At 52.4% G+C, this 14,972-nt stretch overlaps 1 protein-coding gene across 3 annotated transcripts; it reads right to left on the bottom strand.

Annotated features, from left to right (window-relative positions):
- Window positions 1–90: 90 nt before the first annotated feature.
- PEX6 (peroxisomal biogenesis factor 6) lies at window positions 91–11,573 on the bottom strand. 3 transcript variants are annotated; one of them, XM_043591432.1, is made up of 17 exons: window positions 10,633–11,573; window positions 8,995–9,158; window positions 8,424–8,507; window positions 5,193–5,295; window positions 4,975–5,108; window positions 4,216–4,327; window positions 3,653–3,861; window positions 3,027–3,222; window positions 2,761–2,837; window positions 2,468–2,600; window positions 2,181–2,386; window positions 1,995–2,056; window positions 1,640–1,748; window positions 1,234–1,350; window positions 1,034–1,111; window positions 737–876; window positions 91–554 (listed from the first exon to the last, which is right to left on the bottom strand). In XM_043591432.1, the coding sequence occupies exons 1-17, from the start codon at window positions 11,512–11,514 to the stop codon at window positions 418–420; spliced, it is 2,943 nt and encodes a 980-aa protein (XP_043447367.1). In that variant the 5' UTR covers window positions 11,515–11,573; the 3' UTR covers window positions 91–417. The 3 variants fall into 3 exon arrangements, with proteins under 3 accessions (XP_043447367.1, XP_043447369.1, XP_043447368.1); XM_043591434.1 differs by lacking the exon at window positions 2,181–2,386 and having other exon boundaries at window positions 2,445–2,600; XM_043591433.1 differs by lacking the exon at window positions 1,034–1,111 and having other exon boundaries at window positions 10,633–11,572.
- Window positions 11,574–14,972: the final 3,399 nt, after the last annotated feature.

The raw sequence follows: 14,972 nt of genomic DNA on the forward strand, positions 1-14,972 counted from the left end.
GCTCCTGTGGTGCCCGCCTTGCCCTCCCCTGTGGCTCACTCCTTCCACAATCTTGCTCTTTCCCCCTGCACCCTTTCAGACCACAACCAGCAGGGGGCAGCATACATTTTATTTTCAGCCAAGACTGGACTCCCTCAGCGCCCCACCCCAGAACTCCAGGCCCAAGCCCCTCCTTCTGAGCAGAGGGTCTTTAGTGTTGGAGCTGGAGCTGGCCTGGGAGGATGAACAGGTAGGCAGGGGATGATGCCTCTGAGCTCTTGTGGGGCTACTCGGCACCTCGGGGTTCTCGGGAAGGTAGGCCGACTTTGGGTGCAATAGCAGCACGCTGAGAAAGGGCCCCTTGCTCTCTCAGGTCTCTGTGGGGACACCTGAGTACCTTTAGCCACTGTGGGCAGGGTCCCGGCTTGCAGGAGGCTCCTAGCAGGCGGCAAACTTGCGCTGGATGCGCTTGTACCGGAGAAGCTCCTGCTCACTGACCGAGGGCTGCAGCCGGGCAGCGGCCTGCAGCAGGTCCTCCATGGTGAGCAGCAGTGCTGAGCTTCCGGGCTCTAGCCCTGGGAGGGGGTGACAGGGGGCAACAGAGGCTGTGGTCTTTGTCTGAGGAGGGCAGAGCCCTGGGTAGGCATCTTCTTGCCCAGAGTTCCCCAAAGGTCAACAGTCCCTCCTCTGAAATCTAGGACCAGGCCTGGTTCCCATTAGCTTTTTGGTTGACCTCTGGGGCTGGCAAGTGACTCACCTTCCTCCAGGTCCTGAACCCTGCGTTTGAGGGCAGCTGTCATGGCATCAGAGCAGAGGGAGTAGAGGTCTGCCCCCGTCAGCTGGGGAGGGCAGCGGTCCAGCACGTTCACCAAGCTCACGGAGGGCTCTAGCTTGAATCTGTTGTGCAGATACAGGAAAGGAGAGAAACAGTTTTACCTGGCATCCCCTACTTTGTCAAGAGGCATCCCTGACCAGCTTATTCTGCATGTTGCATTTATCCCCGGACCATCCCAAGGCCCAAGCCCTTTGGGAGTCTCCCCCTAACAGGGCATACTTGCGCGTGATGGCGCTCAGAACGCGTAGCTGGGAGGCGCGGTCCTCGCTCACCCCCACAAACACCAGCTTGTCAAATCTTTAGGGAAATAGGCGGGCATAAGGGTCAGGGAGCCCAGCATGAGTGGAGGAGGCATAGGATGGGGGTCAGGGGAGAGGCCCCAGTGGGCCTGGTAGAGGTGAGAGGTACGGGGTGCACACCTGCCAGGCCGCAGAAGGGCAGGGTCCAGGAGGTCTGGTCTGTTGGTGGCCCCAATCACAAACACATCTCGAGTGCTGTGAAGCCCATCCAGCTCGGCCAGGAGCTGAGACACCACCCTACAAATCAGGACATGAAGGCAAGAGAGTCCTTGGCCCTTCCTCGGCCCCTGCCCTACCTACCAGCAGTGCCTGTCCTTACAGGTCTTCTCCACAGGGCCACCTGCTCTGCTGTGCCCTGTACACCCCTCCAGGCAGGCCCCCCATTCCCTTCAACGTCCCCCACCCAACTCCAAGGCTCCTATTTCAGAACTGGAATGACAGGTACTCTGGGTGCTGAACACTGTTGCAACCTGTCTCCCATCCCTCCGTCTTGGACCCCAGACTCCATTCTGGCTCAGACCCCCACCTGTCCATCACACCTCCAGAGTCTCCACTTCGCCCCCGGCTTGGAGCCAGGGAGTCCAGTTCATCAAAGAAGATAATGCATGGAGCCGCAGCCCTGGCCCTGGCAAACACTGAGGAGAGAAAGGGACACACAGGAGGGGGAAGCTCAGGGGGGTCTAAAGTCAGGAGATAGGGAAGGAAGAGCCAGGTGTGACAACTCATCCCTCCAGGTACTAGGCCACCCTGGGCAGGTCCTTTGTGGAAAGGACCGTGAGACCTTAGAAAGACCAGGAGCAGCCTGGGGGTGTTGGTAGGCAGCACAAGGGCCATCGGGGTTTGGGAAGGGCTAGAACCTGGGCCCCTCCTCACCCACTCACCTTCCCGCACATTCTCCTCACTTTGGCCCACATACATGTTGATAAGCTCGGGCCCCTTCACGCTGAAGGAGACGATGAGATTTGTCAGATGCATAAACACAAGTGACCTCTCAGCCAGCCCCTCCTGCTCCCCAGCCTGTTGCGGCCCCCAATTTGCCCACCATCCCTTCCACACTCCCTCGCCACCTGAGGAAGGTAAGGCTGCATTCAGTGGCTACTGCCTTGGCCAGGAGGGTCTTGCCAGTGCCAGGGGGACCATGGAGCAGAAGGCCCGAGCGCCTCAGGCCCAGGCTCAGAAGCTCTGGGTGCTCTAGAGGGAGCTGAATGGTCTCCAGAATCTCCTTCTTCACCTCCTGCAGCCCGCCCACATCATGCCAGGACACCGAGGGGATCTAGGAGACGGAAAGTGCATGGTTGGGGATATGGTGGTGAAGAGAGCTGCAGTCCTACCTCCAAGGACCTGGAGTCTCTACCTTGGGGGCTCCAATGGCCCGAGAGTGAGCTGTCTGCAGCTGCTCCAGTGCCTGCCCGAAATCCTCAGCCAGGAGGGGAAAGCCAGCAGCACACAGCTCCCCCTCATCCTCCTCACTCAAGCCGCCTGCCAAACTGCAAAGAGAAACCCAGGAAGGCCTCTGGAGGACCTGACGTATGTACCCTGACATACATCAGGGTCCTGGTTTCTCCTCCCCGCCCCCCCAGCCCTCACCCATCCACCCACCCACAATTCCTCTTGCCTCCTTTTCCTTCCTGTGCCCAGTTTCCTTACCCCAAGTTCTTGATCCTGGCACAGGCTGCCCGGCTGCTGTGGGTCAAAAGGGCATAGAGATCCCCTACCACAAAGCCCTGGGAACCACAGGAAAGGACACATGAGCAGGGCACAGTTGGCAAGAGCCCTCAGGAGGCTAGTCCCCCAGCTGGCGCAGAGGCCCCAGTGTTGAAGCCTCGGGGTTTTCTACCCTCACTCGCAGGGCAGCTGGATCGTACCACCGCGGCTCAGAATGCGGGGAGGCCTCTGCCCACCTCAGTACTCACTGCGCACCGCCGTGCCAGCTGTGGCAGCTTCACCTCTTGGCCCAGCGGGAGATGGGCAGTGAGGGCCCGCAGGACACTGAGCCGCTGCCCCTCTGACAGCACGGGCACCTCCAGCTGGTGAGGAAATGCTGTCTGGATGTCGGCAGGCAGGTCCTGGGCCTTGCTTGTGGTGGCCACAGCGATCAGCGGCGGGCAGCTGCAAACACGGAGTGGGCACTGAGGGCGAGAATGTGGCTGGCAGCCCCTGAGCCCTGTCCTGTCAGGAGGCTGGTGCCGTAGGGCAGGGAGGTGGGTGGGTGCTGGGATGGGAGAGGAGGTGAGCACCCCACAGCTTCCTGGATGGGGCTCCATGGGCATACCTTGAGAGGGGGACCTATGCTTTCCCCCTCACACAGGGAGCTCCCTGAGGGTAGAGCCTGTGCTTTTTCTCTAGTGCTCCCCACAAAACACGAGGGAGCACATCCTCCTCCCTCTGAATACCCCAAGCTCCTCTGCTCAGGGCCGTCTGGAGAATGGCCAAATGGGCAGGATGTCTGAGAAGCCATTGAGGAAGAGAGGGCAAAAGGCTGAAGAGAGATGAGGGTGGCTTGGCCCTGCCCCTTTACAGACCCAGCTCTGTATAATACCTGGTGAGGGGGTCCTCATCGAGGAGGAGGTGACGCAGCGTGGCCACCACACGGGCGTCCTCACCGAGCCCATCACGGTCCCGACCCAGAAGGTCCACGGCTGTCAGCAATAGAACCACAGGCCGGCAGCGCCGGGCCCGGGAGAAGATGGCCTGAAGTTTTGTCTCCACAGCTCCGCTACTGTCTGCACAGAGGTTGGAGCAGGGCACCTGGGGAGGAGACCCCGATGGTCTGTGAGCAAGGGGCAGGTGTGACTGAGGCAGGAATGGCGGGGAGAGGAGCCAGAAGATGCCAGCCATCTTCTTTTTAGAGAGCAGGGATAGGGGAGAAGGTAACACTGGCCAAGTCCTACCTCTTCTTTAACTTCATTCCCTGGACTGTCCAACAAAATCTTCAAACCCCTTCCTTTTTTAAAGTTTCTCTTAGTAGCTGAGAATCATGGGAATCTGCCTGACCAACTGGCCCACTGGGCCGAGGCATTAGGGCCAGGCCAGGGAGGAGGGGAGAAGGAGAATCTGGGCTGGGGAAATGTGGTTGGGGTTCTACTCTTCAGGTACCCTCACCTTCAGTAGGTGGAGGCCAAGGCGGCCGCAGGCTGCAGTGACAGCTGTGGTCTTCCCACTGCCTGGGGGACCATGGAGAAGGACACTGCTGGTTCCTGTCAAGAGGGCACCTCTGCAACCAGAAAACAGACACTTGTCTCCTCCATTCTCTCAAAGTTAAGAGCCCTCAGTAACAGGGGTCCTTGGATCTAGAAAGCAGACAGCCTGTTTCTCTTTTCTTGAGGCATCCCCCTTCCTCCAGGGCTGTTTCCATATGGTGAGGCTGTATTTCCCATACCACCCGTGGTGCTCTGGCGGGGGCATGGAGTATATCCATCAGCCAGGACAACTCCCTTGTAGTCACTGCCTTCAGTAAAGCCTTGACTGTTATGTCTGGTCTGGAATCACGAGGAATTAGGGAAGGGTCTGTCTACACTTAGGCCAGTGGTATGAGGAACTGCATCTTTTGGGGCCAGGGTGGTGAAGGACAGAATGGCTAGTGGGCTCCCCAAGGGGAAGGACAGTCTCAGAGACAGCTGTCTCTGGTAGAGATTCTTCCTCCCCAGCTGACCCTGGAGGATGGAGATTATCCCCAGAAAGGAGCCTAGGAATTTGCTTACAGAAAGGACATGGGCGAGTGGCCTGGGCATACTAGTTTGAGGGAGGTCCACCCAATCCCACTCCGGCCAGCGCATTAGGAACTACTTGTCCAGCCCCCTGCCCCTCCAGAGATGTTCTGAGCAGGCTTTCCTCACACCCTGAGGCCACGGCCTCACTCACCCTGGCTGGAGGCGAGGCTTCAGGGCAGCACAGAGCTCGGTCACTAAGGCCTCCAGGCCCGGAGGAGACAAGCTGTTCCAGGGAGTGGATTCTCCTGAAGTGAGACTTGGAACAGGGCTCAGGGTAGAACCCACCTGTGAAAGGTGGCAGGAAGCTTTAGTGTCTGGGAGTTGTTTCTGCTTCTTTCCCCAGGTCTACTCCCATCCCCAGGGCCTCACCAAGTACAAGGAGGTATGGGCGGTGTCTGCCAAGAAGGCGCTCGTTGGCCCATCCGGAGCTTCCCCAAGGGTTTTCTTCACTTTAAAAAACATCTCCCGCCACCTGAAGGAAAGAAGCCCCATGAATCCCAGACCCAGAGCCCACATACACCCCTCCCTGAGGACAAGGCGGCTGTCTCAATCATAGAGGTCCCCAGCAGGGACAAACTCAAGAGCAGCATGAGTAACGGACATGAGAGTTATGGCATGGTGGGGGGTGGGGAAGGGGAGAGGAGTAGGGGTAGAAGAGAGCGAATGGTCTTCCTCATCTCCCAGGCTGGCCCATGTACATTTTTGAGGGCAGGAGCTCTAACTGTCCTCCACATCCCTCATGACAACCATCAGGGAGCCATGGGGGCGTGATTCTCCGGGTGAATGGCCTACCCACCCACTCCGATGGCAGAAGACACAGCTGCACTAAGCAATGATCACCTGGCCATTTTCACTGGCTTCAGACTACTGTCTTCCCCTCAAATTCATACCTCCCAAGGCCTTCCAAAGCCTCAGCAGGAAGGGCTCCTTGGTTCTTATTAAACAATCCACAAAATCAAATTGCAGATACCTTACTAAAGACAATTAATGATTAATGATTCTCTATTTTGGCTGCACATTAGAATGATCTGTAAAACTTCTGAAAATCAGTATCTGCCACATGTTGTATGATTCCATTCAGCAGACGGTAATTGCTGGGGGCTGAGGGATGGAGGGAGTACAGCGTGACTGTTAATGCGTAGGGTTTTGGGGTGATGAAAATATTCTGCAATTAGATAGTGGTGTTGGTTGCATAGCCTTGTGAATCTACTAAAAGCCACTGAATTGTACACCTCAAACGTGGATTTCATGGCATATGAATTATATCTCAATTTTTTTTTTAAGTGATCTCTAAACCCATGTGGGGCTTGAACTCATGACTCCGAGATTAAGAATTGCATGTTCTACAGACTGAGCCAGGCAGGTGCCCCATCTCAGCCTTTTAAGTTAGCATTTTTCTCTCCTTTGGAAAAAGTTAAAAGATTTCACAGGCCCCAGCTTCACCTTGATTCTGCTCCAATAGGTCTGAGGGGGCTCAGGCATCTGTATTTTTCAAAAGCTCCCCCAGCCATAACCAAGGCTGTGCAAGTCACTGCTAGTGTCAGAGTGAATTAGGGCTCTTCAGCGTCCTAAGGGTGCAGAGTGGGGGAGCGGGTAGTAGTTACTAGCCCAATTTTCCAGATAAAAATGATGAACCACTCTCCTCTTTAATCCTCAGGTAGAAAGGCAATGACTTGGCCCAGACTTGGGCCTCTCGAAGTTCCAATCGGTGCAAACTGCTGTTCAGCGTGTCTCGCAGTCATAAAACTGTTTACTCCGACAACAAAGTGGATTGGTGGGAATAACTCAAGGCACAGGGGAGAGGCATACCAGACTGGTATTGTGAACTCTTGCAACTATTAGGGTGGGCAGTTATTGTGGTTAAAAACTAGAACATAAGGAAGACTGTGTCTTACTACTATTCAGTATACATGAACAGTGGGTGGGTCTATAACCTGGAATCTCAATCCTGAGTCACAGTGCACATGGTAAGCAGTGGAATCCAAGGAGGAACAGCACTGTGGAGGGTTGGGGGGAAACTCCCCTTCCATGACACCGGTAGGACCATCTCAGTGAGTGCAAGGAGCAGACTTCTAGAACACATCTGGGTATTTCTGGGGAATGCTGTGTGTTATTAAAAGCCAGACGGGAGACAGTGCAGCTGGATCCTGCTGGCCTGCTTTGGGGAGGTGGAACCGTGGAAGAGCCTGAAGAAGCTACACTACCAACACTGGAATTCTGTTCCAGGGATCTCAGGAGCCTCCTAGCAGGGTTTTCCTTACCAGGTCTGGGGAGGAGGGCTAAAGCACTCATCTCTATCTGTCCTTAGGCCAACCTGCTGACCCCAACCCTGCTTTCCAGGACCTACTCAGGGGAAGAACTGTGTGCTCAGCAGCCAGAGAGAGGCAGGCCACTAAAGGGCCAGAACAGCAGACATCCAGGAACAGAACAGGCTTGCTGGTCTATCTCAGAAGGGTCCAGTGCCTACTTTCCTCTGAAGGTACAAAGGGTGGGCATTCTGTAGGTTTCCTACAGAAAGCTAGCTCATAGATGTTTGCTATATTTAAGATGGGAGACAGAAGTGACTAATACAGGCCCGGCACTTTCTACGAGGCCCCAGTTGTAGATTTGATTTGGGAAAGCTCAAAGAGGCGTCGTGAGCATCAAGTGGGGTTACAACATGCACTACCAGGAGCTTCATCTGAGTACCACAACTCTGAGTGAACCAAGCTCTGAATGTTGACCAAGGATGAATCAGGCGCTCCAGACAAGGCATCTGCCTTGGCAGAGGACCCAAACTGACTAGGCCAGAGACCTTGGGCATGCCAACTCTTAAACCTCAGTTCCTTCAGGCTGGTCCCATCACCTCACTGAAATCCCCTGAACATTGGCTTAGTGTGTCAATCAGCTGTGTTCTCCTTCTAGGACATCACTATAGGAAATCAGTCCTGGGGTATCAGGCTACACATTCTCCCCTTTCACAAAGCAGTCTCTGAATTCTCTGCCTCACCATTTTACACGGAACCCCTGTGATCAGAGTCGACAGGGTGGCAAAAGGATGGACTCCCTGTCTTGGGTGCTTGGCTCAGTCATGCTTATATTTCTCTTTATTGAGGATAAAGACAAAGAGAAGGCCCCTCAATAACAGCAGCAATCTCTCTTTCCCCCATTTTGGGAGATAGGATCGAAAAGCTCCATGTGCACACACTATCGATTAGGGCAGAAATCGAAGCTTGGGTCTCTTTATGTTGAGTATATGGGAAGTGTGGCCCGAAACCTGGTGCAAACAACACTGTGGTTGAGAATGAAAAGCAAGGAGTCTCATGTTGGTCTAGGCTCTTAAACTTCTTAATGCTTTACATTACCTATGACCACCCAACAAGGTGAGGATAAAACACCTCCCACAGGCAGTAGGCAGTGGTTCTTCATCTTTTTTCAGTCCTGCACCCATGTGAGAACCCGAAGAAAGCATGTACCTTTTCTCTAGAAAAATGTACATGACAAAAACAGCAGTATTTCCTTATATACAAAATTATTCCACACAACTTGCAGGGAGGGGATCGTAGAACTCTTGCACCCAGGTTAAGAATCCCAACTGTAGGACAGGAGGCAGCTGCATACCTGGGCAGTTTCTCTGGGCTTCCTTCCAGGACCTCTACTTGCCCAACTGTTGGCACACACAGAATATCCCCTTCCTGGACTGCCCTGCAACACAGCAGTGGCCCTGGTCAGCTCACAATGAGAGTCAAGAACATGGGCCTGACATATCCCCACATGTCCACTCCCAACCTGCAGACCATAGGGACCTACTGCCCACCCAGAGATCCCAAGCAGTTGTTCAGAGAACAAGTCTGACCTAGAATGAACCAGGGTGGGGGTGCGGGGGGTGGGGGGAGATGGCAGAGAGGCTAGAAAGGAGGATCAGAGAGCAGTGAGGGGGTGAAGCTGAGTCCTGGCTCTTTGGGGGCCCTCTCAATTCATAGGTTCCTCAGTTTAGAATGTCCAGATTCACCTCACGGTGAATTTCTCTTCTGTGGACCGCCTGCTACACCAAGAGGCATCTAGCCACAATACTGCTTAAGATGTGGCTTTGTAAAGTCAAAGGCTCTGTGGGACCTGAATCTAAGGCATGGGATAGGAGGAGAGCAACAAGGGTGAGATGCTATCTTCTTGAAAGGGGGAAGCAGCTAACCTGGGTGTCTGAAAGTGCCGGTAAAGAACATGGTCATAATTTCCATTCGTGCTGTAGTGGGGAGAGGACACAATTTCGATGTGTAACTCTTTGGCAAACAGAGGCCCAGGCAGCACTGAGCAGCTTCCTTTGTCTTCAGGGATGCTGGAGCCTTCCAAGTACCTCTATTAGAGAAATAACCACCACCTTATAACCTTCTTCCAAGGAGTCAGGCTCTGCCCTACCTTAACTTTAGCAGCCCATATTTCTATTTGCATCCTCTATCCACAAGGCCCGTGGGAGGGGAGGCCTAAGGCAGCAGAACTGAATACCTGTGTCTCTTCCCTGGAAACAGAAACCTCTCCTCCTAATGGGCACCAGGAAGAGATTTCTGACTCTGGCTCCAAACAGTTCCCCAGTAAAAATAATCTTTCTGTGATACCTTTAAGTTGGCCCTGAGTCAGTAAAGTGGTAAAGACACTTCATTCCCACAAGCCCTTTGAGTAGCCACCAGGCAAAAACTGGGATTGATATTAATTGGACATCAGTGGGGACACTCTGAATTCAGGCTGTGAGAAACGGATATGATCTCAGGAAAGCTGACAGGATTGGTTCAGCTGAATGAGCTCCAGTCTGAGGACTCCAGAGTTTCTCCTCCATTCAAAAGGAAACCCACACCAGACTCCTATTCATGCATATCTTATATCCTTCTTGACATCTCATAGCTCTAATTGGCTATGCCAGCATGATCTAACAGAACTTTCTACAGTGCTAGAGATGTTATCTACATGTGCTATCGAGCACTTGAGATGAGACTAAAGCAACCAAAGAACTGAGTTTTAAATTTTATTTAGTCTTATTAATTGAAAAAGCCACAATGTGGCTAGTGGCTTCCATATGGGACAGTGCAGGCCTAAACCACACATCTTGGTGCCTCATTAAATATTAGACTATATTTGCTCCCCCAAATACAACAATCTGCTTGAAGTAATCTAAACCAAAAACTTCTCTTAGGTACATTTTTAAAAAATATTAAAATCCAACCCCAGGCACTAAAGATAATAAAGAGCCCTCCCCTTCAAGGAATTTACAATATACAACTGAGAATTAGAGTACATAATCATAACAGGGCAGAAAATAAATACCCTAAGGAAGATACAAAATGCTACAGGAGGAAGAATTCATGTTAAATATGTGGTAAGATTATCTAAGGCTTTGAGAAGATGGCATCTTTAGATGGGCTTTAAAAGGAAAGGATGGTAGGATTTTAACAGATGAGGCTACAAGAACAGGAAGGAACTTGAAGTCAAGGATAAGCATGAGCAAAAACAATGAGGTATCATCCTCCATATTATTCAGTACAATTCTGGATACACTGCAATTCAACAAATAATTGAGTAGATTAACATACTGTAAACACCTAGTAATTTGACTATGCCTCTCTTCTTTCCCCTGAATAGAGGAAATCCCTTCCCATGCACCACCACACCATGGAGAGTTATATTTTGATTACAGAGAACAGATAAATGAGACTAAGAGACATTAGGATCTAAGGAGTAAGGGACCTAAATTCCACAGCTCTTTTCTTCCAATTCAGTTGAGGTAAGGAAGAGGGAATAAGGGGGTGGAAACATTCCTGACCTCAGTCCTGTATCCTACCTGAATTCTGAGCTCTCCCACTTCCAGGGGATCACAGCCGAGATTAAAAGCCAGAGTGGCAGGCACCAGGGCCAGTCCGTCAGCGAGGGGCTCTCCTGGCTGCCCAGAGCCAGGTCCCAGCCTTTCAGAGAGATCCCAGCGAGGCTCTAGGACCTGCACCTTGGCCAAGTGTGGCTGGGAAGTGTTCGACGACTCCCCGGCCCGGGTCACCCAAACCCATTCGCCCTGGAAGAGGCCCAGGCTACGGAGGCAGCTCCGGCTTACACCCAGTGAATCCCCAGTCCCTCCCAGAACTCCCCGGAGTTGCCGGACTGTGCGGTTAACCGCGAAGGAGGACACCACGGGCGGAGGTGGGGGCGGGCTGCTGTCTCCAGTCTCCGGACCCAGTTTGGCCCGCCCACGGAGCTCAGTGACAGCTAGCCGCGTCCCTGGGCCCAGCAGTCCTTGCAACGCCGGCCGAGTCTCCAGCACCCGAGGTCCGGGGACTGGAAGGGCCTCTCCGCGCCGCACCAGCAGCGGCCCGACTCGCGGTCCGAGCCCGGGCCCCGGCGAGGTGCCAAGCAGCGCCCAGCCCAGGGCCGGAGGCCGCCGCACGGGCCGTGCCCGCACCCACGCCCCAGGGCCCAGAGCAAGGAGCCGCAGCAGCGAGAGGCTAACCAGCAGCTCCGGGGGCCCGGGACCCTGCTCCTCGGTCCCTGCGCCCGGCCCCTCCAGGGCCGCCACTAGCAGCGCCGGCCCTGCAGGGCTCTCCCCTGCAGGCCGCAGGGCCAGCACCAGTCCCAGTCCCGCTGTTGGCCACGGCCCCCCGGGGGGCAGCAGCACCGCCAACGGGGGTGTCTCGGTCGGGAAGGGCTCCAGGACCCGCAAGACTGCCAGCGCCATGGTGACAGACCAACGAGGAAGCCGTTGGAGCGCGGCTTCCGGGCCAGCGCCGCACGCGGTTTCCGCTTCCGTCCGGGGAGGCGCGAGAAGAGTAGGAGGGGCGGCGGGTTCCTGGAGCGTCCTCCTGGAGGGTGAGCCCCGGCTGGGATTGACGGGTTGGTGCCTCTGTGGCAGTAACACATTCACTGCCGTTGCGTAGTCCTTTGAGACCGTGTTTGCAGGGATCTGCCTGCCGCGCCTGCTAGGGATTAACGTGCTCTTCTGCCACGCACTTAGCAGTTAATTGAATGATCAGCGAACTTCCTGCCTGCCCAGGACCAACTTGGCCCAGTGCTAGGAGCTATGGGTGGAGTGTTTAGGAAGGATTCCACTACCCTGTGGAACTCCTACACTTTCCAGTGTGGAACTGTAGGCACTGGGATTTGGGTATTGTGGGGAAGGTTACAGGAGGGAGTGGTAGGATAAAACGGTCTCACAGTGCTTATGGGTATGTAGTGGCTGCTGGCTGGATTACTACATGTGATTCATGTAGCCCTGGAGTACTTGGTGCTGCCACATCTGTTTCAACACATCCTACACAAAACCCACGTTCCGGTGTTTCTTGTCCTGTTCCTTCTACTCCCAACAAACTTGAAGTGAAGACAAAGCAACTTTGCTTTTTCATTCCTCCAAAACCGGTTGCTCTCCCTTCTGCTCCTCACCCCCACTCCCAATCAGTCCTTGCAGACTGGAGGCCCATGTCCTGTTTCTACCCTGGAGGGATGGGAAGCAGAGCAGGAGGAAGAGAGGTGTTTAAGGCTTCAGTCATGAACACCCAACCAACAGCTTGCTTCCCAACAAGATTCCATCCTTGTCTCCACCTCCACTTGGACACTAGTAGGCCACACTTCAAGTTATTAACAATCTATTTGCACTTAGAATCAATGGATTGGTTGGTGGTAATCTGCTTTTTAAAAATTATTATTGTTATTTTTTAATGTTTATTTTTGAGAGAAAGAGAGTGTGAGCAAGGGAGGTATGGAGAGAAGGGGTGAGGTGGGGACAGGATCCGAAGCAGGATCCTTGCTGACAGCAGAGAGCCTGAGCCCCAGATCAGGGCAGAGAGAGAGGAAGAGAGAGAATACCAAGCAGGCTCCTCACCACCAGTGCAGAGCCCAATGTGGGGCTCAAACTCACCAACTGTGAGATTATGACCTGAGCCAAAGTCGGATGCTCAACCAACTGAGCCACCCAGTGCCTAGGTGGTAATTTACTCTTTCTGGACCTTGTATTCTCCTCCAACCACTGCACAACTTACTTCTTTCCTTCACAGATGAAGAGCTTGAGGCAGCCCTCTACTTTGTACATTAGGCATTCCTGAAAATCTGAGAGTTGAATATTAGGTTTATATGTTATAAGGTATTTCTATTCCTAGCGAGACAAAATATTATTTATTTTTTTTAATGTTTTTATTTATTTTTGAGACAGAGACAGAGCATGAGCAGGGGACGGGCAGAGAGAGAGGGAGACACAGAATCTGAAACAGGCTCCAGGCTCTGAGCTGTCAGCACAGAGCCCGAGCGGGGCTCGAATTCACAGACTGTGAGATCATGACCTGAGCCGAAGTCGGATGCTCAACCAACTGAGCCACCCAGGCACCCCCACAAAATATTTTTTAAATGATTATAGTTCCTGGAGGTACTTCTAGTCTTAAACTTGAAATTGCCCAGTTCCACAATTTTTTTTTTTTTAAGTAATCTGCCCAACATGAGTCTTGAACTCATGATCTCAAGATCAAGAGTCATTGGGGCACCTGGGTGGTTCAGTTGGTTAAGTGTCTGACTTCGGCTCAGGTCATGATCGCACGGTTCATGAGTTCAAGCCCCACATTGGGCTCTGCACTGGTGGTGCAGGGAGCCTGCTTGGTATTCTCTCTCTCCCTTTGTCTCCGCCTCTTCCCCACTTGTGCTCGCTTGCTCTCTCTCTCTCTCTCTCTCTCTCTCAATAAATAAATAAATAAGCTTTATTATTTTTTTATTAAAAATTTGTTTAGTGTTCATTTAAACATCCCTCTGGGCGGGGCAGGGGCAGAGAGAGAGGGAGAGAGAGAATTCCAAGCAAGCTCTGTGGTGTCAGTGAAGAGCCAGATGTGGCACTCAGTCTCATGAACTGTGAGATCATGACTTGAGCCGCAATCAAGAGTCAGATGCTTAACTGACTGAACCACTCGTTGCCCCACATTTTTTTTTTTGGAGGTGCTCCTCCAATTCCACATTTTTTAAAGTTTTTTTTTAAGTTATTTATTTTTGAGAGAGAGAAAGAGAGAGCAAGCAGGGGAGGGGCAGAGAGAGGGAGAGAGAGAATCCCAAGCAGTCTCTGCACCATCAGCACAGAGTCCGATGTGGGGCTCAAACTCACAAACAGTGAGCTCATGACCTCAGCCGAAATCAAGAGTCAGATGCTTAGAGTCAGATGAGCCATGCAGGTGCCCCCAATTCCACATCTTAAAGGAACATGCAAGAATGTACTAGGGACCTGGGGTGCCATGCTGGCTCAGTTAGTTAAGAGTCCGACTTCAGCTTAGGTCATGATCTTGCGGTTGGTGAGTTTGAGCCCCGTGTTGGGCTCTGTGCTGACAGCTAGGAACCTGGAACCAGCTTCAGATTCCATGTCTCCCATTCTTTCTGCCTCTCCCCAGCTAGTACTCTGTCTCTCTTTCTCTTTCTCAAAAATAAACATAAAAAAAAAAAAAAAAAAGAATGTACTAAGGACCTGAATTGAAATGGATGGAAGTTCCCATTTGGTAGTTCTGAATTATATTATGTGGCTCTGTCCCCTCAGTTTCCAGAGGGTCTAAGGACTGGGACGATGGTGGGGTGGGTCCAAAGAAGATATGCCTACTTTATATAGGCAAGCCCTAGGCCTCAGGACTACAGTGCTCCTCGAGGCCTTGGGAATGGGTAAATAAGTCTGATATCCTGCCTGCTTCAGCAGCCACACAGACACAAATATCCATCCACAAATAAATATCCTTTCTTCCTGGGCTTTTCCTCTATCAAATAATGGTTGGTGGGCATTGCTTTGTATTACCTTGAAATTGTCATTAATCATTGGGAGCCAAATACTACTTCCATAAGATGTGAGTCTACATTTGTTGCCTTTATTTCCATACCTCTTGCTCACTCGACCCATTATAACCTTCCTTCCACTTCTCTAAAACTTTCCTGCAAAGATCACCCACAGCTAGAGAATCAAGGTGGTGTTGTTTGAGCTTATCTTAATCATTCCCTAGAATCTGACACTATTGACCAATCCTCTTTTACTTCCTTTGCCACTATGACACCAGTTTTCCTTCTACATTTCTGACGGCTCCAGAACTCATCTTCAACTCCTCCCTTTCCCTTACCATCTTCCCCACATTCCAATGAATCATCAAGTCCTGTTGATTGTACACATTTCCCAATTCTGTCCTTTCTTCT

This window comes from Prionailurus bengalensis, chromosome B2 (assembly GCF_016509475.1).
Source record: "Prionailurus bengalensis isolate Pbe53 chromosome B2, Fcat_Pben_1.1_paternal_pri, whole genome shotgun sequence".
NCBI lineage: Eukaryota > Metazoa > Chordata > Mammalia > Carnivora > Felidae > Prionailurus > Prionailurus bengalensis.

Excerpts from the sequence above, each read along its gene's own strand:
- PEX6 (XM_043591432.1), bottom strand. The coding sequence starts at position 11,514 with ATGGCGCTGGCAGTCTTGCGGGTCCTGGAGCCCTTCCCGACCGAGACA. Across the intron at positions 4,328-4,974 it reads AAGCCTCGCCTCCAGCCAGG|AGGTGCCCTCTTGACAGGAA; the intron begins GTGAGTGAGGCC and ends TTCTGGTTGCAG. Across the intron at positions 2,387-2,467 it reads GGGCCATTGGAGCCCCCAAG|ATCCCCTCGGTGTCCTGGCA; the intron begins GTAGAGACTCCA and ends TCCGTCTCCTAG.